Source organism: Notothenia rossii, assembly GCF_949606895.1.
Source record: "Notothenia rossii genome assembly, chromosome: 9".
NCBI lineage: Eukaryota > Metazoa > Chordata > Actinopteri > Perciformes > Nototheniidae > Notothenia > Notothenia rossii.
Window position 1 is genome coordinate 39,387,879 of NC_136907.1, and position 25,586 is coordinate 39,413,464.

The window sequence follows — 25,586 nt, forward strand, 5'->3', positions numbered from 1 at the left end:
AAGCCTCTCTATTATTTAAACAGTAAAAATGTACTTTCAAATTTAACACCCACGAATATATAAGGTGACATTAAAATGAATATACCAGATTGAACTTTCCTGCCATAACACGTTACTTTAATACTTCAAATAATTCAAATAATACTTCACCCCAGAGTCAGAACTAAACATGGTAAATAAGCGTACAGTTATTATGCTCCAAATATCTGGAACAAACTCCCAGAAACCTGCAGGTCCGCTGCAACTCTTACTACTTTTAAATCCAGGCTGAAGACTTTTCTTTTTGTCGCTGCTTTTAATTGAACTATTCATATCTTAGACTGCACTGTAACTTTTATCCATGTATTTTTTCTTTTAATGTTTATTTTATTAGCTTTTCTTTTTAATGACTGATTTTAAATGCCATTTTCTTAATGTCTTTCATTTTTTGTAAAGCACTTTGAATTGCCTTGTGTTGAAAAGTGCTATATAAATAAACTTGCCTTGCCTTGCCTAATAAAGATTTCATGTGACACATACAATTGATTTGTTGATGGGAATTAATGTGAATAAATTAACTCTAGCTTAACGGTACTCTTGCTATCACTACTCACCTATAAACCTTGTCCCTCATGCTAGCCCTGACAACACCGGTAAGCACACCTTCATCTAGGCTGCACTGTAACGTGTCCTGACTTGTAGTGGTTCTCTCCTCTATCTACACTCTTCTTGTCATCTTTGTAAAACGATATCAGACTGGTAATTGACACAGCCATGACTTCTAGTTCAATTCAGTGTGACTAAAATGAAAAGCTTTGTTAAAATATGCAAGCACGCGAAAGTCAAATTCAGCTTTATTGTCAAAAATTCTACATGTGTTATACATCCAGAAATATCAAAATATCGTTTCCCACAGTGTGACATGTATACATAAAACAAAAAGGGCCTAGATAAACGTGGTATACATTAAACAAAACGGGCCAAGATAACCGGGGTATACAGTTTAAAATGTTAATATATTTAAAGTGTTCAAAGTGCAGTTTCAGTGCAAGTCAGTTGAAACGATCTCAAGTTGGCGTGACGTTGAAGTCGTGCGACCCTACTGCTGTACTGGCTTGTAGTTCGTTTATAGCATAACGTTAGCATTTCGCTTTTGGCGACTAGATTTATGATTCAAAAATTATAAAAGTAGGATTGACATGTGGAGATTATCCGGCTGAACAAAACGTGATCCCTCTCTTAAATTTGTGTCAACCACAGACCTTATTTCGAGCTATTTTCCAAAATCCTATGGAGAATTTGCATTGGTTTTTCGCAAAGGAACCGGAAGAAGTTTACTTCCGGGTTTTACGACGCGTCACTGCGGTTCTCTATAGGAAGTCCAGGGTTGAAGCTCCGTTCGAAGCTTCAGTGTCAAACTGCCATCACTCCTTTCCTCTCATATTCTCTTTCATCGCTTTTCATGTAACACATTCTAAACGCTGTAATCAATACTCTAAAAAATACAGAAAATACTTCACGGCTGGTTTGGTTTCCGGTCATTCCGGATGTTGTCACATGCTCCTCTCGTCTGTAAACAATAATGTATTCAAATAAACTGTACCTTCATTTAATATTCAGCATGGTAGTATCTCCACATCTATAGTTGTAGTGTTAAATCAGTAGGTTTCGTTTTGCACCACTCCATGTCATTTCCCTACTAAATTCACCTCTTTAGGAAATCGTATATTAGCCACATGCTAAATGCTAACCGGAGATGAAGGATTTTCAGAATAAAAGCTTAACTGGTTGTGCACTAGAATGTCTGGTTTTTTCAGTATAAAACAGCGTTTAAACTGACGGTATGTTTAAGCTACATTATACCATCAAAACATTGATTTTAATTTCTAACAGTCCCGCCTTACACACCTTTTAGGTGTGTCTCTAATACTGAAATCAATGAGTTCTTCATCTGAACTTTTGCAGAGTACATAACTCATGTTACAAACATACAATCAAAATGGATCGGTTCAATTGCCTTAACTTTACAAAAATACAAAAAAATCTTTGACTGTGCTCAAACATAAAAGTTTTCCCTTGTGCATAACTTCTATTGTACATTCAATATCATTCTTCAAATATTGCAGCAATGGCTTGGTATTAGAACATTTCTTCCTCCCTCCTTTCAGAGAAACCGTTCCCATAACACGCTCAGTGTTAAGGCACTTGTTTTTTACAAAGTGAAAAGAAACAAACCATTTTAGAATAGCAATGAAAATAAAACATGAGATCCACCATATTAGAATAGTAGAAAGTAACAAAGAATACAATAAAATATCTTGGATTGGCAAAGTAAATAGAAAAATAAAAATAAACTATCTTGGAATAGTGTAAAGTAAATTTAAATGGATTCACTCCATTTTAGCATTTTATTTTGCTCACTTCTTCACATGATTTCATCATTTAAAGCAGGGGTAGGGAACCTCCGGGCCGTATACGGCCCGCGAGACCATTTGGTACGGCCCTCGAGGTAATTTATAAACACACGCAAAAAATAAAAAAATTCAAGAAATCTAGACCGCAAAATAATTAAACAAGCTTGTTTTTCCTGGCCAAGGTCAGGGTCCTTGAATACAACACGAGCCTAACGTGTCATTACGTGGTATATGTCTCGTTTGACAGGAGTGTAGTTCTAACGGAGAGCACCAGAACGCGGCTCCGGGCCGGGACTTCACAAATTGCAATACCCATAAGGAGCCGTACACATGCCGCAGTTTTTGCGTGGCTGTGTCTTTAGTTGAAAGCCCAGTGGCGATCTGTTCATCTGTCATACTGATCATACAGTCAATAACTTTGTTGTTATTAGCATCTGGTTAGCTAGCTATGCTAACGAATATAAGAAGCTTTTTCTCCAACCAGTGAGGTAAAGGCACATCTTTATATGATCATTATAGTTATAGAAAAATAAGAGAATAAAGTAAACAGGTATACAATACTAATATGACAGTAAAAAAAAGTTTTTATTAATAAACAAGAATACAGTTTAAAAGGGAAGTGATTTGTAAAATATCCATAAAGAAAAAAGTCTGCTTACAGTTCTGTTTCATATGGGTGTTGAGAGATGTATCCATAGATCTCTTCATGTTGCTCTCAAAGTGCACCAGATTGATGCTTTTAACTTCAACATTTAAAAAAAATCTTCCTGGTGGTGCATGCCCCCAAACCCCCCTAGATGAGGTTAGATCCGTCCGTCCCCCCCCCCCGTCCCCCGTCCCCCACTTAAATCATGTCCACATGGGTATGAAACTAAATACATTTGCACACATCTTGTGTCCATATCTTTCTGTTTTGGTGGTCATGCCACGGTGCATGAATGCGCGGGTCATGGTCAAATATCTGGATTAAGAGGTTGCTTTTTCTTTGCACAGCATGAAAGAAACGCGAAATGAATGGGCTGTTATTTGAGTTTTTTAAGCAGACGTTGAGTTCAATAATTTGTACGGCCCTCGAAGGATGTTGTAAAAATTGAAATGGCCCTTGAGAGGAAAAAGGTTCCCCACCCCTGATTTAAAGAATCACATCGGCTGGACATTCATTGATCAATCTCATCTCCGAACATCCATATCATTTAAACTAACTCATCATTGTCATCAACATCTGTATACGGGGGTTGGTCATATTGTTCTGCTAGCATTTGTAACTGTCTCCTCATGAGAAATGTACCCTCCCTGCTTTCATACCATTTAAGGTATGAAAGTAATATGTTCTCTAGAAGGGGCCGTCGTGTTCAATCGGTACGTTCTACTCTGGGGTACGGCATTCTAGACAGTCATTTCTGGGAGAAGATTTTGGTCAGTTACAACAGTTGTAGAATTTGTATCACTTGGTTCCTACTAAGTACCTTTGGGTAGTCTGTTCTAATGCAGTGATAAAGTCCCTGAAATGGTGTGAGAACCGGTGGAATATCAATAACGCATTATACTAATTTATTTTCAATTATGGTCTACTTAAATAACTATGCTAACCCCTTTAACAGTGTGTGGAACCTTGGGTGCCCGAGCATGTGATAATTACTCCCTCCTTTACAAGGATTTTAAAAACAGAAGTAGTTTCATTTAATGGTTTGTAGTTCAATTCTGGAATTTACACTTATGGCAGGTATGTTTCTCCTTTAAATAACATCTCTAAATGTCAGGTCATCTGGTGAATGGATGACCATTAGGAGCTGGTGGTGCTTGTCTTTTAAAACTCATACTCTGGTGCCGTGCGCTCCCTCTGAAGCTGCAAGTAAGATTTAAAACATCTGCAGGGTGGGTCGAGCGACCCCTTCTCCCTGAATGATATTTGTTGTAAAATGTGCACCATCACAATGAGTGATCCAAGGCCCCACATATATTAGCCTACTCCCAATTATATTAGTTTTTTTTAAAATTAAAATGTGCAATCTCTCTTTGCCCAGTGTCTTTTTAAAACTCTACATCTTGGAAGAAAAACAAATGTTATTTCCACCTTAATCTTCCCTCCTGAGGTAATAACCATGCTACAATGGAGAAATCAATACTCTAGATTGGAATACTATCTTTGGCTTGGTACTAGCTCTACCTTTAACATTTTCCATACTCTTAGAGAGTGGTTACTAAAACTATCCCTTTAAATTGTAGATTTATTTTGCAAAAAATTAAATCTTCCCCAAATTCACACATGAATTGGAATCTCTTAAAGAATAATTTGTTTATATTATGAAATCATTGAATAATATGTTCTACCCTCAGTGTGTTTTTAGCATTATTTAATAGTTTCCTCTTTTTTACTTCATGTCCTGTGGGGGACCAATAAGAGTGTGCCTTTTTATGTCACCTGTAGTTCTGGATGCCTCAGGTGGATATGGTTCAGCTCTGCTTCTCTGTCTGTTCTATGGAGGAGGAGGAGGAGTCTTCCGTGGTGAGGTTTTTTGTCTGCTTGGAAGTTGAGGTCGTAGTGGTCTGACAGGCGGATAGATAGAGAGAGAGAGATCTCGGGAGGCATTACGTATAGTTAAATTCTAACACACCGAGGTAAAAATAAATCCAACCTTTTCCACTCTATTTTCCTAATCTTACTATCCATCTTAGTTGTTAAATGTCAACGAAACACAATTCATGTCTACTAATAATTTTTACCATATCCTTAAACATTGCTTTCACCCACTGTAACATGTCTACTCCAATTAACTCTTTCAGGAAACCATCTTGTTCTAAAAATTGAAATACCTACATGTTTCAAGCACCACATATTTCACACACTATAAAAGAACGTCTCCATATTTTCTCCATCACTTTAATCCCACTGTTATTTAGAACCTTAGTAACTTTTGTGACTGGTCATATCTGCACTATCTGCTGGGAAATCTTGTTCATAGAGTTTGTACGTACAAAGCTGTACTTGTGGGTTAGTAGCCTGTTTAAACTGTAATCATTTTCAATAATTGTGCTCAGATAGGTCACCGGTCGGTTGTTCATAAACTTAACAGGGGGTGTTTCTGGTACAGACTAAAACATGGATCCAGTGTATTTAGAGATTCCCCTAATCTGTTAATCCCCATCACTTACATATCCCGATCACTTAAACCCATCTCATCATTTGATACAAGAACTGCATATAGGGGGGTGAATCATCTTGATTATAACCGCCTCTTGTTTGGGAACGAGTATTTCTAACTCCTCCTCTTGTTGCTCAGCTGATCTTTTGGCTCTGAGGATAAGTGAAAGTCTCTGAAACACAGCTGGAGTTCTGTTAGTGATGTGGGCATTCTCTATGAGTGAATTAATGGTTCCATATTTTACTTGATATTGTACTCCCCATCCAACCAACAAGGTGCCTATAGTGTAATGAGCACAATCGACAATGCTATTCTGCCTCTTATCCCTAGGGGACCCCACAATTGGTTTGGCTTTTTTCTTGTCATCATCTCTATTTTATCCCTGGTTGTGTCAGTTACAGAATTTAAATAATGAGTACTAAACAAAACATATACAACAAATTTGACTCTTTTTCAGATGTAAAACAAAAAAAAGGTTTTCACATTAATGTACAATCTATAAAAATCTATAGACAATTTGTCTTTTGAGCTGTTTCTATCTTTATCTTATTTATATTTATTGTTTTGTTCCAGCTCTGCCAAATCAGTCCTAACTCCCAATAATGTTCTGGAAGTTGCCAGTGAAGGGTGACAATGTGTGAGGTGGTGTCAATTTGCTCCTTTTTCTTTACCTTTAAACCGGAGCGCGTGTGAAGTTTGTTACAACCTTTCACGCTTCCGTCCACCGGGGATGAGGCCACTGTCTTTTGTGAACTTTCACCCTCACCCATTCACCTGGCCGAACAGAAGTCTCTTCTGGTGTCTCGTCTGGTATCTCTCTAGTTTTCCTAGCCTGTGTAGACAAAACTTGCATAATATTACTCAGAGTTCTGACATATTCATCCACTTCTATTCGTCTAATATCTAAAACTGGACCTCTCCCTCCTTGGAGAAGGCCCAAGCTTCGGCATACCTTTTGTTGTTATGAGACCTATTGTTAACTACATGTTATTATTTATTAACTACAACGTCACTGAAACTATCTGATTAATCATGACACTCCCTCCTTTGAGCATAAAATGCTCAATTAATATTGCAATGATTACCCTATTCTGAACAGGACATGTAAAACCCATAACGTTGCATTAAATAAATATAACTTCTCCGTGTACCCATAAGGCGTACAAAAATATGGTATGATGTATGGCTTTCTGATGGTATAAATGCATATTCACTAAAAAATCTGCCATTAGCACAAAAAAAATAGTTTACTTGTTTCAATAATGGCTTTTGTCATGGTATTATGCATCATCGTTGCTGCGAAAAACAATACCCCTGGTGTCGCTAATGCGTCTCAATAATTCTAGGATTAGAGGATTAAGAAATGAAATATGCATGTTGTTTGCATTAATTGCTTTTTCTATGTTGAAACTACTAAGTAAATGCACTTTTAACAATTAAATCAAGAGACTTTAATTGCATTTATGTAAAAGTTCAACGTTTTGGGATTACATTACCATGTTGTGTTGTATTTAAATGGTAAAGTTATTTAAAACGCGCTGATTGTCCCAAAGTGCTTGCCGTACTTTCTCAGCACATGCGCTGTACGACCGGGGACATGCGCCATTTGGATTCTCAGAGATCTGGATGACAGAGCCGCATGTTATCACTCTCCTGTGCCATCCTGCTATTTTATGGTAAGTTTCTTAAATATTAACATATATTAAACACAAACGGTCCCTGAAATACAAAAGTTGATGTGTATTTTTGATTTCCCTGCTACCAACTGTATACTTTGATGATAGATTTTAAAAGCGGTGCAGCCTAGCTAACAGCTAGCTTAACGGTCACTTTTTAATCATGTTCCCTTGCACTTAAAAGTGTGAATATGTCACAAAAGAGGTGACATTTCAAGCTTTGTCTGTAGAAGTCTCAATCGTTATGTTTTTTTTAATGATTTTAGCTTGATGTGGTTATAATTAGTAATGTTAGCTTAACTTTTACCTTAAGACACATTTTTTCCCTCTTTTTTTTTTTTCTTTTTTTAAATGTGCTTGATTTAAAGATTCGAGAGCCTGGTTTTTGATTATAGTTATTTTTTTCATTTTGAGATACTTTATGAACATTTTGGACACAAAATCACATAAAAACGGATTTTGAAAATGATATTATTTTTTATATAGGTAACACAAACATGCACAACGAAACAATTTGAAAGCTGGAAATATATACATGGGATGTCACTATGATAATGTGAACGTTTGATTGAGGTAGCATGAACCTATATACACATTTTATGAACAAATAACAGGTGTATCCATAGGTGTTTTTTCCTCCTTTCTCAAGTTCTGTCTGTTTGTCTGTCACTTTACTTCAGTCACCGTCTCCCGCCGTCTGTCTTCGTATATCTTCGCGTCTCTCTTCGGTTCCCGCCGTCCCTCTTCGTCTCGCTTCGTATCACTCCGTTTTCCAGATTACCTCACCCCCTCCCTGGTAAATACATCCTGTTGAGCAGGATCTACAGTTTCTAGTATTTTCCGTTTCGTAAAATGATAAAATACGGCGAAGATATTAAAATATGTGCTTCCATTTTTCATACTTTTGAGTGTGCGACATTTTTTATTTGTATTAACTTTATATAATCGTATCTCCGTGTTTACTGGTTCTTTTTGCATGAAACAAAGACTGACAAATAGTTTCAAGCCAGCACTTTCGACGGAAACACACAGCATTGTTGTCCGGACTATTGTTTTTATGCGGCACCTGCTTGAACAGGTCATGTGATCTGATCACGCCAGCGTGACTGTCGACTCCATAGGACAGCCCTTAAAGAGCAACTTCCAGGTTAAAGACACCTGTGAATAAATGTGTAGGAAAATGATGAATACACTAGATTTTCAAAAAAATATACAGAAATATATACTACAGTGACATCTGGCGTCGTTTTTGTAAGAAATGTTCACTTCCGCATAAAAAATCCTCGGCACGTGACCTCCCGCGTGTGACGTAACACGGGGGACACAAGGGGGAGAGCGGCCGGTGTAACGTATTAATAAACATGGATCCCAATGCTAGTTTCGACACAGAAGACACAGAAGAAGTTGAACATGAGTATTCGAATGCATATGACGGACCACAACCTTATAATGATGAGCCTGCTAGGTGTCCAAGAGACCAGGAGCAGCCAAGGATTAGAAGAAATAACGGCCATCGGAGAGAAATTGAGCTGTGGTGTGTGGAGAACCAGTGGAGAACTGGGCAGCTATCTTGGTGAGTGACCGGCGTTAGCTACAGAATGTTAACGTCACATCACAACATTGTGAAGTTAGCTATCATATATCAGGCTATAACTAAAGTAGCATTGATAATATAGTAACGTTACTGGCAGGACTGTTGATACTGATCCATAACAGAAACTAATGCGCAAGTACAGTATCAGCCGTATCTCGCGTTACCTAATGCAACTCCACACTATGGTGCTGTGTACCGGAGGGGAGACGCGAGATACGGCTGATACTTGACGATCTGGCGGAGAAAGGTTGTGGAGCCTCCGTTGATATGCCGTTGTAAATGGCTTGATGGAAAGCAGGTGTGTAGTCGGGGAGGGTGCACAGCTGATTGCAGCAGGTGAGTGGAGGTTGAGCCGGGAGCCAGGAGTGACAGCCACCACGCACACACAAACAACACAGTACCGGAGAGCAGCGAGGGGGGGGGGGAGAGAGAGAAGTAATACAGTTTCCTGATAAAGCTGTGGAGAGTATGTGCTGCAGGGAGGTGGATGCACAACGCACCCAGGAACGAACGCTAGCTCTGGTCCTTTTTACTGTGGACTCGATGTCCTGACAGGCTGGTATTTGTGCAAACTGCACAAACACAATACTGCACCATGATTAAAAATGGTGAAATACAATGTAAAACTACCGAAAAATACCAGCTCCTTAAAACACAACCGCTCTACTCAACGCAACTCCACTATACCCGCGGTCAGAGAGCGGAGATGTGTCCCCTGCGTGATGTAATATGACGCGTTTGACGTATGACCTTAAAAAAAAGCCGTTTTTAAGAACAGAGCTCAAAATTGCTCCTTTCCCTCTGAATTCCTGCCCTTATGTCTCGTAAAACATATCAAATCCTGCATTTACTTTTTTAAGTGTAATTTTCAAGCAAGTTTAAGCATAAATGTAGAAAAAATAAAAACCTGCAAGATGCTCTCTAAATAGACACAGAATTCACCCGAAAACGTGTTGTTTCGGGTGAATTAGACATTTTAATTTCTAATTCTAAGAAAACTCAGAATTTATAAATATCATATTGTTTTCCCTCTTATTGAAATGTGTGTGTGTGTGTGTGTGTGTGTGTGTGTGTGTGTGTGTGTGTGTGTGTGTGTGTGTGTGTGTGTGTGTGTGTGTGTGTGTGTGTGTGTGAGAGATCAAAAAACAAAGTAAATATTAAAGTAGGATTGATATAATAGGGTGATTCATGGTATAGGATAAGTCATACATGTTAAAACAGTGCAATATACACATTTTAATTTTTGGCATTAAGTTCATTGTGTGACTAATTCTCCTACTTTGAATTTCAGATTTCCAAGTTGTTGGGGAGAGCCAAATGTATAGATGAAAGCCAGCGGCTCAAAAGTACAGTAAGTATCCTTCACGTCTCCAAATAAGTTGAAGGCTAAAGGAGTAGGATTTGTCAGTTAAAAACAAACAATGTTCTAAGTTTGCTTCAGCTCAAAGCGCATGCCGTGTTTAAGATCAGTGGTGGAATTTAACCAACTTCACTTACTCAATTACTGCACTTAAGTAAAGTACAAGTACCACATACATATACTTGAGTATTTCCATTTTCTGCTACTCTGTACTTCTACTCAATTACATTTCAGTGGGAAATATTGTACTTTTACTACACTAAATGTATTTGACAGTTGTAGTTACCTTTTTAGATAATATGTTTGTATTCATATATTTTATATGAATATATTATATTTATTTTATTCTATAATGATGCAACCTTTTTACAAAAGGGATTATGCACAAAGTACTTTTTATATTTGGCTAATAACACTTTGGTGCTTTACCTTAAGTATTATTTTTGAACTTGGGACTCTAGCAAGTAATGGAGTATTTATACTTTTACTTTAGCACAGGAGCTGAGTACTTTTTCCACCACTTCTTAAGATCCACTAATGGGTTGCTATATCCTACACCTCACACCCTGAATTATGTTAATGGTTGCAACAATAGTTGTTATTTACAATCAATTTTGATCATTAACACATTTCTCTTTTTCTCTAGGTTTCGAATGTGGAGATGCAAACAGTGTACTGAGACTCAAACTACAAGGTACCAATTACTGAAGCACTACAAGTTAAAACACGGCCATTTTGGTCAGAGAAACCCATATCCATGCACATACTATGAATGCCCATGCTCTTTCAAAACATGGAATGCTCTTAAAACACATTTAAGTAGATGTCATGTTGAAGTTTTACCTGTGTTAAGTGCAGAGCTATTAACATTCACTTGCTATTTATGTCCAGGAAGTGTCTACTCATCTAGTAGAGAGTACTTTTCCCATATCAACACCCACTTGAAGCGCTATGAAACGTTTACTTGTATGTTTGAGAACTGTTCTTTTCAAACTAACATATACACTACTTTTAAATCTCATAAGAGCAGGAAGCATGGCAGTTGCACAGTGAAAGACTTTAAAGTTGGCGTAGTGAAAAGTAGTGATGTACATGAGGATACCTCGTCTGAAGAAATTTGCACTGATCATGCAGAACTTGGCTCTGGTATAGTTGCTCACAATTCATTTGAAACTGGCATTGACAATGAGAACCTGAAAGACACAATTGTAAAAAAAATTGGCTTCTCTTCTTTTAAAAATAGAGATTAACTCGCATGTACCAAGCTCAGCACTTGATGAGTTCCTAGAAGAATTGCACTTTATTTTCACCTCTGCAGTAGTCCCCATATCGAACAGTACAGCAGCTGAAGTTTTCAAAAAGTATGACCTTCATGTTGATCAGTTAATAATTGATAAGTTGATCAATGCCATTTCTACCAACAATCCTTTGGTAACCGCAATAGCTAAGGATGGTCCACTAGCTTCAGCTTACAAACGTAAACAATTCTACAAAGAGCACTTTAAGGTTGTGGAACCTGTTGAATATGTACTTGATGCTAGGTCCAAAAAAACATTCCAATATGTTCCCTTACTTCAGTTTCTACAACAACTGCTCAGTCGTAATGATATAGTTGATAAGATTGTTGATAATCACAGAGCCTGCTCTTTAAATCAACAGCAGTATTTGTCTTTTCGGGATGGTGAACATTACAAAAACAATCAGTTTCTTTCAGGTGAAGATTTAAGAATCTCCCTGTGCCTTTATGTAGATGACTTTGAAGTCTGTAATCCTTTGGGAACGTCACGGAAGAAACACAAACTTTGTGCAGTTTACTGGGTTTTAGGTAACTTACATCCAGGCAATAGCTCATCCTTGACCTCAATTCACCTCGCATTGCTGTGCAAAAGTGACTATGTCAAAGAATTTGGTTATGAGAAAATATTTTAGCCTCTTTTGCATGATCTAGTGATCTTGGAACAGCAAGGGTTGTTTATACCACAACTGGGGTCTTTCATAAAAGGCACAGTTCAGTGTGTTCTTGCTGATAATCTTGGGGCTCACGGGCTAGCTGGGTTTATAGAGAGTTGTTCAGGTAACTATTTCTGTCGATTTTGTACAGCTCAGCGTTCAGACACTCAGGCTCTAGAAGTAAGAACAGGAGCATTTCAGCGCAGAAACAAAGAAACACATCAGCTTCACGTCACAACAGCTCAGAAAAAGGAGTAAACTGCTGTGGTGTTAAAAGGGCTTGTGTTTTGACTGTCATTAGTGGTTATCCCCCAGACATTATGCACAACCTTTTTGAGGGCATAGTTCCGGTTGAACTAGCAAGGTGCATTGCTGTGCTTCTTTCTAAGAAGTTTTTCACTCTTGAGCAAGTCAATAATCTTACTAGATTGTTTCCCTACAAGTGGGGTGACAAGACAAACCGCCCTCATTTGTTACCAAAAACGTTCCAGCAGAAACAAACAATAGGAGGCAATGCCCACGAAAACTGGTGTCTCCTTAGATTACTTCCTTTGATGGTTGGAAAACTTGTTCCTAATGATGAACCTGCATGGCAGGTGATTTTGGATTTGAAGGATATTTTGGAACTAGTTGTTGCTCCCAGTCATACTGCAGAGGTTATTGCGTATTTGGAGTGCAAAATCTCAGAACACCGACAACGTTATCAAGAAATCTTTCCCGGTGCAAGGTTGCTGCCAAAACATAATTTTCTGGAACATTATCCAGAAATGATCAAATGTTTTGGCCCACTTGTAGCATTGTGGACCATGCGATTTGAAGCGAAACATCGCTTTTTTAAGCAGATTGTTAGGCAAACAAAGAACTTCAGAAACATACCTTTTTCATTGGCAAGTAAACATCAGTTTATGGTGGGCTACAATATGCTCAAACCTGACAATGAAAAGTCTTCCTTGGAGGTTTCAGAAGTCTCAAAGGTCCCCATTGATGTCCTACATGAGAATGTTGTGCATGTTCTTACTCAGAAGTACCCTGAAGTCACAGCTTTAAATCTTTCTCATAGTGTCACCATTAATGGGATTAACTACAAAAAGGGCATGATAGTTGTGCATGGATCACGTGGTGGTCTGCCAGAGTTCTTCGAAATTATTCAGCTATGTATCTTAAAAGATGATTTGAGTCTCATCATCAGAAAATTGGGCTCTTGGTATAGAGATCACTACCGAGCCTACGAGTTGCATCCAACAAGTGACCTGGCATTGGTTAATTTGAAGGAGCTTGCTGACCAGTACCCTTTGGCTGACTACAAAATTCACTCCATAAGAATGGTGACCTTGAAAAGATTTGTACACGTGACAGGTAATCTTTTATTTTCAATTTAGAAATTATAATGTTCTCATTTATCAATAATCAAAAAAGTATTATCAACAGTTCTGCAAATGTTGATTTCCTAATCTGAAACTCTGCATATACATTATTCTGTACAGTGAAGATCCAACTTTTAACAGTAACAAGAAGAAAAATACATGTTTGCAGGGCAACTTAACGTGTTTGGGGACTAATTAATTGTATGAATACATTGATGGATTGCTAGTGATTGCATGAGCAATTAGTGTGCACAAGACTCCTAATATATAACCTCAATTCTAAGACAGTTGTTCATCTTTTTGTATTTTCAGATTGAATACAAGATGGCGGCAACCATAAGAGTCATTCTTGGACAAGACAACGCATCCAAATTGACTCTTCCCACTGGAATACCAGCTTCGTTAGAGGAATTACAAGGAGAGATACAAAGACACTTTGGCTTGACAGAACAAGTGAGATTACAGTACAGAGACATTGAATTTGACAATGAGTTCATGAACTTGACGTGTACTTCTGAAATCAGAGACAAAAGCACAGTTAAGGTAATTTACCTACCAAATATCGCTGGCACTGACACTGGCCCACACCATACTGCTTCACTTCGAGCATTAGAGGACAATTCTTCATTTTCATCAGCAGCAGACACAGAAATATTGTCCTCCCCTGAATCTGCAGCCTCAGGGTCATCCCTTAGATCACAGCCATGGCCCAACATCTTTCCGATACCTCAGTTCAATTATGAGGTAGAGGTTCAGCTACAGATGGCCAGTCATGCTTTTCAGAACTCTGGCACTCTCCTGTCTCCAAGCACCAAACTAAAGTCTGATATTCTAGATGGTTTGGCATCAGAAATTATCAAGTTCAAAGTGTATCCATCAAGTGCAGACTTTGATGATGTGGCCCTGGCTCTGATAAAAAAGCATCCTTGTTTAAAGGAGCAAGGATCTGTGTCTGGTTACTACGGGTGGAAAATTAGCCTAAAATACAAAATGGCCAACTACCGGACCAGACTGCGGAATATTGGCTGCACAGAGTTGAGCATAAATGCTATGAAAGAAAATCGTGGTACAACCCAAGGTCCAAACCAGGTGAAGAAGCCACGGAAAGCTGAGGTCACTTACTGTCCTGATTATCCAGTAGGCGAAACCAAAGACAGCCTTGAAGAAGAAAGACAAGCACTTTTAATCGAGGTGAAAAAGAAGAACAGTCAGCTGATCAAAACTAAAATGGAAAAAACCTTTTCCTATAGACGACAGGAAATCCTTCAGGATATGCCATTCATCACAGAGTTCGGAGAGAGATGGCCAGCTCTGTTTTCAGAGAGCGAGGTGATTTTTTAAATATTTACATTTTTGTATAAGAGAAGAACCTCAGCTGAAATTCTTTGTTTGGTTTACACCAGTAGATGAACTCCTGTCCTTTCTGCTCTGACACTTGATGGATATTATTATAGATGCAACAGCTTTAAACAACACATTTTAACCTGTATCACAATGTTTTGCAGGTAAACGCAGAATTCACCCGCATCACCACCGTTCCGCTGCTGTCTACCTTCATGTCGCGACTGGATCGCCATTCAGCTCAGCTGATGAAGGTTTTTAAAAAGAAGGGGAGAACAGCAGGACGCAATTTGGGCCTGATCATGGCAGCCATGGACAAGGTATGTAGTTGTATTAAATGGTGTAGTTTGGGCACTGCAACACCACATTCTCTTTATCTCTCTCTCTTGTTGTCCCTCTCATATAAATATATTTTAACCTCTCTGACCCCCTTTCTTTGACTTTCCAAAAATCAGCACACAAGCATAATCAGTATTCTTGTGTGAAGATTTTGAAAATGTATTTGTCCCTCAGGATCCCATGGTTGAAACACGACGGGACTGTTTCCTTAAAGCGCTCTGCGTTAACCTGAATGAAAGTTCCGAGAACTTCATAAAGGAATATTTGGTAAGTTGAAACATAGCCAAACACATCATTATTCACTTTTATTTAGGTAAATCATAACACAATAATACATGATAATTTCATTTTCCATGTATAAATCAACTGCATGAAACACCTAGTTTTGAAATCCTTTGCTTATTTAAAATAAGTTGTACCTTTTATTATTAATCCCGTGGGAAAATTCAGGAGTTTAAATTATATACAGGTAGTAATTGTCAAAACAAACTGTTAAAACAGAAAATGAATTAAATGAACATATATCAATTTTTGAATTAAATATATTTGCATTTTTGTGTGCAGTTACTAATCCCGGTTAAAGCCGTTGTGCAAACAGTACAGGTTTTATGTGCTTCTGCGACATAGTGACCTCCCTTTGTCGTGCAAGTAACATCTTGCACTTACATTTTCTAGGGCTCCAACACATTTAACATGATTGGCTAAGTGGTGGGACATATCTAAGCTGTTGACCAATTACAACAGAGCCACCAAGCTAACCAATCAGAGCCTTTTGAACATTAAAGCATGGAGACATGTCACAGTAGAGACACTACATACTGATATACACCTGAACATCATCAGCAGGAGAGGACTATTTAAAGTAGAGGCACTCCATACTGATATACACCTGAACATCAGCAGGAGAGGACTCTTTAAAGTAGAGACACTACATAATAATTTGAACCTCAACATTTGCATAATATGTCCTCTTTAAATTAAAAGCAAAAATAACTACTTAAATCATTGAATTTGTTTTTTATTCAAAGTATTTGCTGCTACTTTGGTTATATTGTTCATGTACATTTACAACTACATGTATTTATTTACAATGGATCCAACAAAAGGATTTGTGTGTCAGGGCTAGTTCTCATACTGATAATCATGAATACTATGTTCTAATCCCACTTTAGGATGTTGAACTTGCAACGACACCAATGGAGCCAATGGTATTGGAACTCTATCTCGTGAGACACGAAGAAGCAGAGCCCGGGGAACCACTTGCGGATGTTGGCGTCATTATCGAGGGTGTTGGAGTGCTGCGAGATCTGAAGTACTTGGCAAATGGATGGGCAGTACTGCTTGGACTGATTTACAGCCTCAATCTGAACTACCCCAAGGAAATGAAACAAACATTTGAATTCATTCAAAAAGTTTTGATGGGGTTGGATGGCAACAGACTGTCAACCAAGGTGCAGGTTCTGAAAAACCGATTACAAGAGTAATCCCAAGGATAGCAATCATACGGGGGGAATAAATAGTTTTAAAAATCAGCAGGGCTTTGTTGTCCGCAGCTGAACAGCCAGCATACCACACAGAGATGGAGTATGACAGCAAGCTCTCGATGGTCGCCCGGTAGAAGGACACCAGCAGCTTCTTGTTCAGTCTGTTCCTCCGAAGCACCCTCAGGAAGTGTAGTCGCTGCTGGGCCTTCTTAACTGCTGAAGTTACTTGTTACTTGTTCATGTGTATAAAAGGCTTCTCATCACTGTTAAATTCAGCAGCTGTTTTTAGGCAAAGAGTTTCAAAGTATTAATATTTATGTACCTACCACCAAAAGGCTGTTGGAGTTAAGTGTTTTTTGTTGTTGAATTGTTGTGGCGAATGTTGTGTCTAAAATGAAAATGTGGGCCTTCTTAAGTGCTGAAGTTACTTGTTACTTGTTCATGTGTATAAAAGGCTTCTCATCACTGTTAAATTCAGCAGCTGTTTTTAGGCAAAGAGTTTCAAAGTATTAATATTTATGTACTTACCACCAACAGGCTGTTGGAGTTAAGTGTTTTTGTTGTTGTGGCAAATGTTGTGTCTAAAATGAAAATGTTAAATAAAGTGAGGAATTAAAAATACTGAGTTGTAGTCATTTGAATTACTCATAAGCAATTTGGATTAAATTATGTTAAGTGCAAAAAACACAAACCTACAACATAAATGGAACTAATTTGTCTTAAGTAACTATAACCTAACTGTGTTAGGTAAATCAATGTAAACTTTAAGCAAATACAACATAATTGTGTTAAGTAAAAACAACAATTTAAGTAAATTCAACATAACTGTGTTAAGCAAATACAACATAACTGTATGATGTAGCATTTAATTAAGATGCTTTGGTAATATTTACTTAAATGCAAGAAGTAATTATTAGTTTACTAATCTGTTTCCTATTTAATTAGCCTTTTTACGTGCAACCGGTTGACATAACTAGATTAAGTAAATCTAATATTTATTTTTCTTTGAGTGTTGGTTGACACTGCTGAACTAAAATATGATAAAATAATCTTTCTCCAAACTGGAGGGAAAATATGAACTATTCTCACAGAGAATGACCTGCATGAAGGGCTGGTGCCCCTCACTCAAAATGAGATATTGCCCTACGCACTACACTATAAATCAGTAAAGTTACTCAAGAATAAATAAATAAAGACTGATTCTTGAAACTGTTGTAAAAACCCTACAACTTCTTCATCCAAGCTCTCAATCAGTGTTATGTTATTTAATCTGCAGCTCATGCCTGAAAACAGATACTTCAGACCGATTATAAAATTGTGTTTATGAGAAAAATGTAATCTGACTCCATAAATCACATAATTGTTTGATTAAAAACTATACTTCCACTAACAATAAATGAAGTTCCCCTCTAAACACAGCCCCGGTCTTCTGACGGGGTCTATCTATGTACTGGCTGGAAAAGGTTGGGCCAGTCTCTGTTGCTCCGTCACAGTTCTCCCACTAACAGTCACTGCTGTCCAGGTTCTGCTGGGTTCTTGTTGACTTCTTCACTGGTTTGAGACAAGCGACCCTATTGGAACACCTCCCTTTGTAGCCAGACTTCACCACAGCAGAATCGAGTTTCTGTTTTCAGGTCTGGACAGCTTCACGTCAGGTGTATCGCCACCCCTTGCATATTTTGTGTGGAAGCCCATCGTCTTGACCTCACTAGCTGTTTGGACACAATAATTTTCTGTGTGGGGGAACAACATCACTCGTAATGTCTTTTCCTTCTCATAATTACAAAAATAGTCTGCTAAATGTTCTACTCTGCTACTTCTAATCTGTGGATGCTCTATGTGTAAATGCAATATTTTACTCACTATCTTTTAAATAACATTCAACCTCTCCCTCCTGTGGTGACATATGTGGCTCTGTAGCTGGATTTCAAAATACTCTAGTGCTGAAGATGCATCACCTGATGGTCTGGTCCTCTAAGCTTCCTCATTGTTGTGGTTGATACCAGGCTGTCAGTGGCATTTGGTTCATGTTTGGAAATCCTGAACGTCTTTGACATCTCTGGGACCCCCTGCCTCCGTCGTCATCATGGAAACTGCATGGTGGGCCAGTGTTTGGTGCATGTGGTGGGTATTTCATTTGTTGTTGTGGACAATCTCTAGCCCGATGGCCCAGCTGATTGCATATGTAGCATCCCTCTAACCGGAGAACTTTTCCTCTGCCTCTGCCTCCTCGGAAACCTCCTGGTTGTTGGTTCTCCATCTGATTCTCTGGCACTATCTGAGATTCAACTGTTTGAGATGTCTGCCCTGCATTCTCTGGTTCTTCCTGAGCTTGAATTGTTGGAGGTATCTGCCCTGCCTTCTCTGATGTAGCTGCCACTTGCCTTGCCGCTTTCTTGTTTTTATTAGCTTCGGTATCTTTCTCAGCTATTTGTATCTTCAAGAGTCTTAGTTGTAATGTTTTAATTTCTTCGTCTTTTTCCCTATGGGTTGCTTGGTATTTCATATCGTGGTAAATGAGATGTTGTCTCCATTCTTCAATGGGTATAGTGTCTAATGCCACCACATCTCCCAGGCTTGCCTGCACTGATTGGGGAAGGGCGTTAATGACCGCGTTATTCCACAGCATTACAACAGACGGTGAAACGTCATGTCGTTTTCCAGTGCAGTCCTCCCACACTCCTTCACATCTCTTCAGGAAGGCATACATGTCTTCCCCCGGTTCTTTTCTCAGGCTGTTGAGGGTATGTAAACTCCGTGTTGTTGGGTAGATTTGAGGAATGGCAGCCCATTATCTCGACCTGACTTTGTTGAAGGAAATGTAATCTGGAGAGTTGGTGCATTTGGCCTTGGAATCCACTGCTCTTGCCTCTAGTCTTCCTTCTATCCGTCCAAGCAGTGCCCTCATGTCTCCCAAACACAGGTGGTCTTGGACTGTGTATTTCTCCAGATCATTCACCCACTTCTGACCTCCTTGTGTGAGTGGAGGTAGTTTTGCCACTAATGCTTCCATGTCTCTGTGAGTCCATGATTGGTATTTCAATCCTCCTTCTCCAGCCGCTATCTGTCATGTAGGGAGGAGGCGCATCTGTCAGGCTTGGAAGGAGCTTTGAAGGTTGGATTACTGGAGCTTCTTCTGTCTTTTCTTTCTTATCTTGCTTTGCTGTGAGCTCTGCTCCTTGAGCCACATACATGCTGTTCGTTGATTCTTGGCTGACATATTTTAGATGGAGTACCAGACTTGTAACTCTAGATTTATTTTTTCAGCTCTGTTCATAGCGCTTGTAGCAGGTCCATACCAAGGGGGTTGTCCGGCTTTGATCCATGCGTGTTGCTGTTGCAAGTATTCTCCATTCTCATAGTCAACTACAGCTTTTCTATGGGCTTTCGTTGGTCCAGGCTGATCATCTGCTGGAAACAGCCCTCTCGTTTGCCACTGTTCCAACAGTTTCTCCATGTGGTTCCATGTCTTTTGTCTAAGATTTGGAGCTGTTATAGCATCTGCCCTTGATATCTGCTGTTGAGCCTGGCTCTGCGTCTAGTCTCAACTTAGTTTGTTTTGGTGACATGTTCTCTAATTATTTATTAACTTATCAAAGATGAAGTAAAATTGTACCGTGTATGGTTTTGACTTTGAAATATGAATATTGGTTCAAATCTAAATCTCCTGTGTATAGTGCATACCGAAGTGTATGAAATTATGCTAATGTCATTACTTGTGTTAGCTTCAATAAATTGGTGTTTGAAAAAGTATTATGTAAAGTTTCTTATCTTATAATTAGAAACCACTTGCAATTCTATCTTGGCGATCAAGCATGTGTTTATTTATAACACTTAAAATTATACTTCAAAATGTTATGGTGTTTCTTCTATTTGTGTAATAATTCTGTACTACCACCAGAGTGTGCTATTTTAATTTCCAGCTTAATCCACTTGGGAATAGCTGTTGCAAAACTGACTTGTTTTAACAAGGAGAAACTTATTTTCCTTAAACATATCTTTAAAATAGGAAGAACACTACACTATGGTTAAACAACACAGTACATAACCGCCAAAACACATTTGCAAACAAGAATATTCACAAAACCGCCAATACACACTTGCAAACAAGAATGTCCCAAAACCAGCCAATACACTCTTACCAGCAGAAGTACTTCCAATAGTTCTAACTCTGACAAGAAGTATGATGTTCTTTACAAGATGGAATGCCTAGCCTCAGTGTGTTAAAGCAAACAGAGTACTTCAATTAGCATTTCATGAAATGGTGACTGCCGTGTGGTTCACTGTGAACATGAGGTCAAGACAAGATGACAACTGGTTTTCCAACCTTTGACCTGAAGAACAAAGGGATTTGAAAAAACACCTCGTGTGGTTCTCACAGTGGAGTTGAAATAATGGCGGGGTGATATTTTGTCTAGTAAATTCAACAGACAACACTGTAGTTTAAAATAACATTTCTATTTAGTTTACAATGATAAATGGGCCTCATACCCTTATGTCATAGCCCTCTACCCATGTAGGTAAATGTTTTGACTTTAAGAGCCAGTATGTTCATCTCTTCTGTTTAAACACGCTATTATGGGACAAAATGGGACGCTATCCAAACACTATCAGAAGAATATCGTCTATCTAACGCACGAATGTCGCTCTTTCTCGTCGTAATCCACATGCAATGTCTTTTTGAAAACAGAAAAAAGTAACAGCCGGAAAGCTTCAAACTCCTCAGGCCTTTTCCTCGAAAAAGGACTTTTTTGAAACAGCCTCACATTGTTGTTAACACAAACACTCACTCCAATAACCTGAGCTTCCAACTTTGGCTGTGTCTTTGCCTCAAGCAGTCCCGACTGCTTAATGGCCTAAAACCATTCACGTTAACTTAAAACGTAACAAGAGACACCTATTGAAGTGATTGGCCTCTAGCCGACATGTAATAACAGACAAACGAATAGCATGCAGGGTTAAATAGAACAAAAGAAAATGAACTCACCCCGCATGTGACAAAGGAACGCCACTTGTTGTAGGATACCAATGTTTATCAATTTAGGCTTGTTTTAACTTAAATTTAGGCAGTCTTTCTCAGGAGTCCAACTTACCAGACAGACACACACTCCTATTGTTCACTATTTAATCTATTGAAGATTTTGAATAAACAGGTACTTCTTTACCTTTCTGTATGGGCCAGAGTGTATGTCTGCCAGCATTGTTCAAGCTCCTTTGAAAACTGCAACTGCTCTCCCGGTGGAACGAGATCACGTCGGCGGGTCGCCAATTGTTAAATATGTTCGTTATTCTCGCGTCCAGGAGAGAAGCTTTAAAATGAGACTAAATGGAGTCTCTGAGAAGATTCAAATGGGATACTTTAATTAAAAAAGGCGCGGTAGTGTTACAGACAGAATATTGTGCAGGCAGAAAACAGCTGTGATCCGGCTCTCCTGAGCAAAGGAAGAGAGCGAATCCCTCGTGCGGTGCTGTTATATATTTCCTCTGCTGGCTCCTCCCCGCCAGCCGGCTCGCCTCGTCTCTAAATAGACCCTCCAGAAAAACGCGATTCTGCGATCGCAGAATTTACCGCATAATTAGCAAAATGGCGCAGATTTTTAAAAGGCCGCATATTTATCAAAAGGCCGCATAATCCCCGCATTTTTCCACACAAAGTTGAGAAGAAAAAAAAGTTAACTCGTCTTGACGTGACGTCATCAGCTCGCGCATCACAGAATGCAAACAACACTGTATAGAGCTCATTTACCAACGAACATTTCTACTAAAGACCGGGCAAAAAGTGGGGGGAAACTATTCTGCACCCCGTGCAACTGTGTGTTGGAGCATAAGAGAAAATTGACGGTGGCGACCCACTTTGATTCATTCAAACATTTGAAAATGCTTTCTGCTGCTGCGGACAAGAAAGCCATTCAACTCACCGAGGGATCAACCCCCAAAACCCTTTCGAGGGCTACAAGAAACGAAGTGAGTAGCCTACAAGATTGAAGCTGGTCAGATAACGAACGAGTAAATGAAAACAGAATGAGGCGGAGAATGTGTGTGTGTGTGTGTGTGTGAGATTAAAATAGCCCAATTGCTTTTACAATAAATAAACATTGAATGTCTTTAATTGAATAGTAAAGGGGTTTAACGTTAGTGGCAGGTTGTGTGTGATAGAGAATAAATAAGACAGCCCGATATTTACAAAAATTGTTATTCTTTTCCCCCGCATATTTCGCATATTTCGCAACTTTCCGCATATTTCACAACTTCCCGCAATTTCACCGCATAAAATCACATAAAAACCCTGCATGTTTAATCGCATAATCAAGGATTTTAGCCCGCATAATCAAGGAATTTAGCCCGCATAATCAAGGATTTTTGCCCGCGTTTTTCTGGAGGGTCTATCTAATGTCCGTTGTTGCATTTAAACAGAGGATTGGTACTTTTCACATTCAATATATGCTTAACACGCCTTTTCTCCTCATATTCTCTTTCATCACTTTTCATGTAACACATTCTAAACGCTGTAAAATACTCTAAAAAATACAGAAAATACTTCACGGCTGGTTTGGTTTCCGGTCATTCCGGATGTTGTCACATGCTACTCTCGTCTGTAAACAATAATATATTCAAATAAACTGTACCTTCATTTAATATTCAGAATGGTAGTATCTCGACATCTATAGTTGTAGTGTTAAATCAGTAGGTTTCGGTTTGCACCACTCCATGTCATTTCGCTACTAAATTCACCTCTTTAGGAAATCGTATATTAGCCACATGCTAAATGCTAACCGGAGATGAAGGATTTTTAGAATAAAAGCTTAACTGGTTGTGCATGAGAATGTCTGGTTTTTTCAGTATAAAACAGCGTTTAAACTGACGATATGTTTAAGCTACATTATACCATCAAAACATTGATTTTAATTTCTAACACTGGCCACCAAACAAACATTTAAATCCTTATGATAAGAAATATCCCTTACCAGTTTTGGTTACAAGTCCGAATTGCCGTCAACGATCTCCTCAGCCATCTCCTCAGCCATGTACTACTGTCTGCTACTGTTTCTTGGTGAGACATTGACAGAAAACTGAAAGACCAATCCCTGATGAGAACCTGCTCGCCTGATGACTGCTGGCCAATCCCGGATGAGAACCTGCCTGATTGACTCTTTCGCCGCCCAATCAGTGAGCAGGTGTGTCCAGCCAATGAAAAGCGCGTATTTTGTGTAAAATGAGAGGGAAATGTGTATGAAACTGCAATACCATGAATCGGCTGTACGAGCGTTTTATACACAATGAGCACACACAAATATACACTAGAAATCAGGTATAGGCAGTTTATTAGGACATACCGAGAAAAAGCGGGAGGGTTTTGTTTACATGTTGATAAGTGCTTATACACTGCGCGACTTGTGAGGACACCAGTTTTGTCTTCACAAGTCGAAATGTCCTTATAATGCTGGTGTGTATCCATGCGAATTGTCCTCATAATCCGGCCGCACCAACGCACACACACACACACACAAACACACACACACACACACACACACACACACATACACACACACGCGCACACACACACACACACACACACACACACACACACACACACACACACACACACACACACACACACACACACACACACACACACACACACACCATGCTGTGATAAGGGTTAGTGCAGCACAGACACAAGCAGCCGATAGCATCAATCAGTAACAAAAGGTGTATTAGTGACATTTAGGTAGAAAATGTGACAAGAATCTGAAGGTAAAAAGGAACCAAAAGAAAAGGGATTAAATTCCACACCTTCTTATATAATAATGACGTAAGATAGACATAATGAAGTCTGTCTTGCTCTTTAACCATGTTTCACTGCAACACGTTCTTACTCCCAACCCGTCACATATTAACGGACGGTCAGGGCCCCTCCCCGTCACTCTATTACGTACAGGGTATCCCTTGAGAGTCAGTTTTGAACGGGCAGGGCGTCCCATTGACTTGCATAGAGCTCCCTGAACGTTGGTACTAGGAGTTGGGATCGCGGCAAAATGCTCCCCGCAGATCCATTCTCACAGCGTTTACCAACCTTTTTCTTACTCAATATCAAGCCACACTTATTGTTTTTACTTCTTTATTTTAATTGAATAATGTAGGACTTTTGTTGCCGACAGTTATTGGGAGAGTAGGGGCTCAGAATAATGAAATCTGTATTGTTTAATCATTTTTCCCTTCTAATTTTGTATTCTTTTCTAAAACACACACTGTTATTTACTCAATAATAACAAATAATTATCCTTGTGTTTATTTATTTGTTTGATTAATAAACACAAGTTGGAGTCTGTCAGGTTGCTTAGAGAATTTTACACCCGGAAGTAAGTATTCTCTCTGCTTCGCTTGACAAACCCCGTGATAGTCCTCAAGCTCTGTGATTGGATGTTTGAGTGTGCGCCGAGGGTTACGCAGAGCGTCGAACAACACTTTGAAATGGGATGGTAGACTGTCCAAAACTGGATTTGAATGGGTCCACCCCGTCTCCCCCTCCCCCACCCCGTCCCCAGAACTACACATGCTGGCTATTGTGTGTTTTGCAACATGCTCTATGGCACGTCTCTACTGGGGATTGTAGTTTTAAAATATGTTTTCGTATTTCCCATTATAAGAAAGTTGCCAGTATTAAACTGTGTACATCCCTGGAGGTTTAGGGGATAGGAAACACTCAAATTTAAAACATATAATTAATAAATGGGTGAAAATTGCATTTGCCCATAATGGGCAGCATTAATATATACCCACATGACAGCTAAGGTCAGAAGAGCTTTATTTAACAGCTGGTCTTATGTCTGTGACCCCTCTTGTTGTTACAGTAAAAGGAGTAAAACTAAAAGGGTTTTCCAACACACGTTTTTCAGAATCACAGACTGTAGTGTTCACAGAAGCAGAGTTAGTGACAGAAT

The 25,586-nt window shown here is 38.9% G+C and overlaps 2 protein-coding genes across 9 annotated transcripts in view; one reads left to right on the forward strand and one right to left on the reverse strand.

Moving 5' to 3' along the window:
• The window catches only part of LOC307018560 (uncharacterized protein), a 102,773-nt gene that overhangs the window by 36,981 nt on the left and 40,206 nt on the right, over window positions 1-25,586 (reverse strand). The gene's annotated exons all lie outside the window — the stretch shown is intronic.
• LOC307018561 (uncharacterized protein) lies at window positions 6,581-25,134 on the forward strand. Of its 7 annotated transcripts, none has more exons than XM_079648849.1 (8): window positions 6,581-7,212; window positions 10,098-10,157; window positions 10,813-10,860; window positions 13,327-13,472; window positions 13,793-14,809; window positions 14,986-15,141; window positions 15,335-15,427; window positions 16,333-25,134. In XM_079648849.1, exons 5-8 carry the CDS (start codon window positions 13,805-13,807, stop codon window positions 16,642-16,644), a joined length of 1,566 nt encoding a protein of 521 aa, XP_079504975.1. In that variant the 5' UTR covers window positions 6,581-7,212; window positions 10,098-10,157; window positions 10,813-10,860; window positions 13,327-13,472; window positions 13,793-13,804; the 3' UTR covers window positions 16,645-25,134. The 7 variants fall into 7 exon arrangements, with proteins under 7 accessions (XP_079504975.1, XP_079504974.1, XP_079504977.1 ...); XM_079648854.1 differs by having other exon boundaries at window positions 6,604-7,212; window positions 14,731-14,809; window positions 16,333-17,396; XM_079648853.1 differs by lacking the exon at window positions 13,327-13,472 and having other exon boundaries at window positions 6,604-7,212; window positions 13,793-13,933; window positions 14,731-14,809; window positions 16,333-17,396.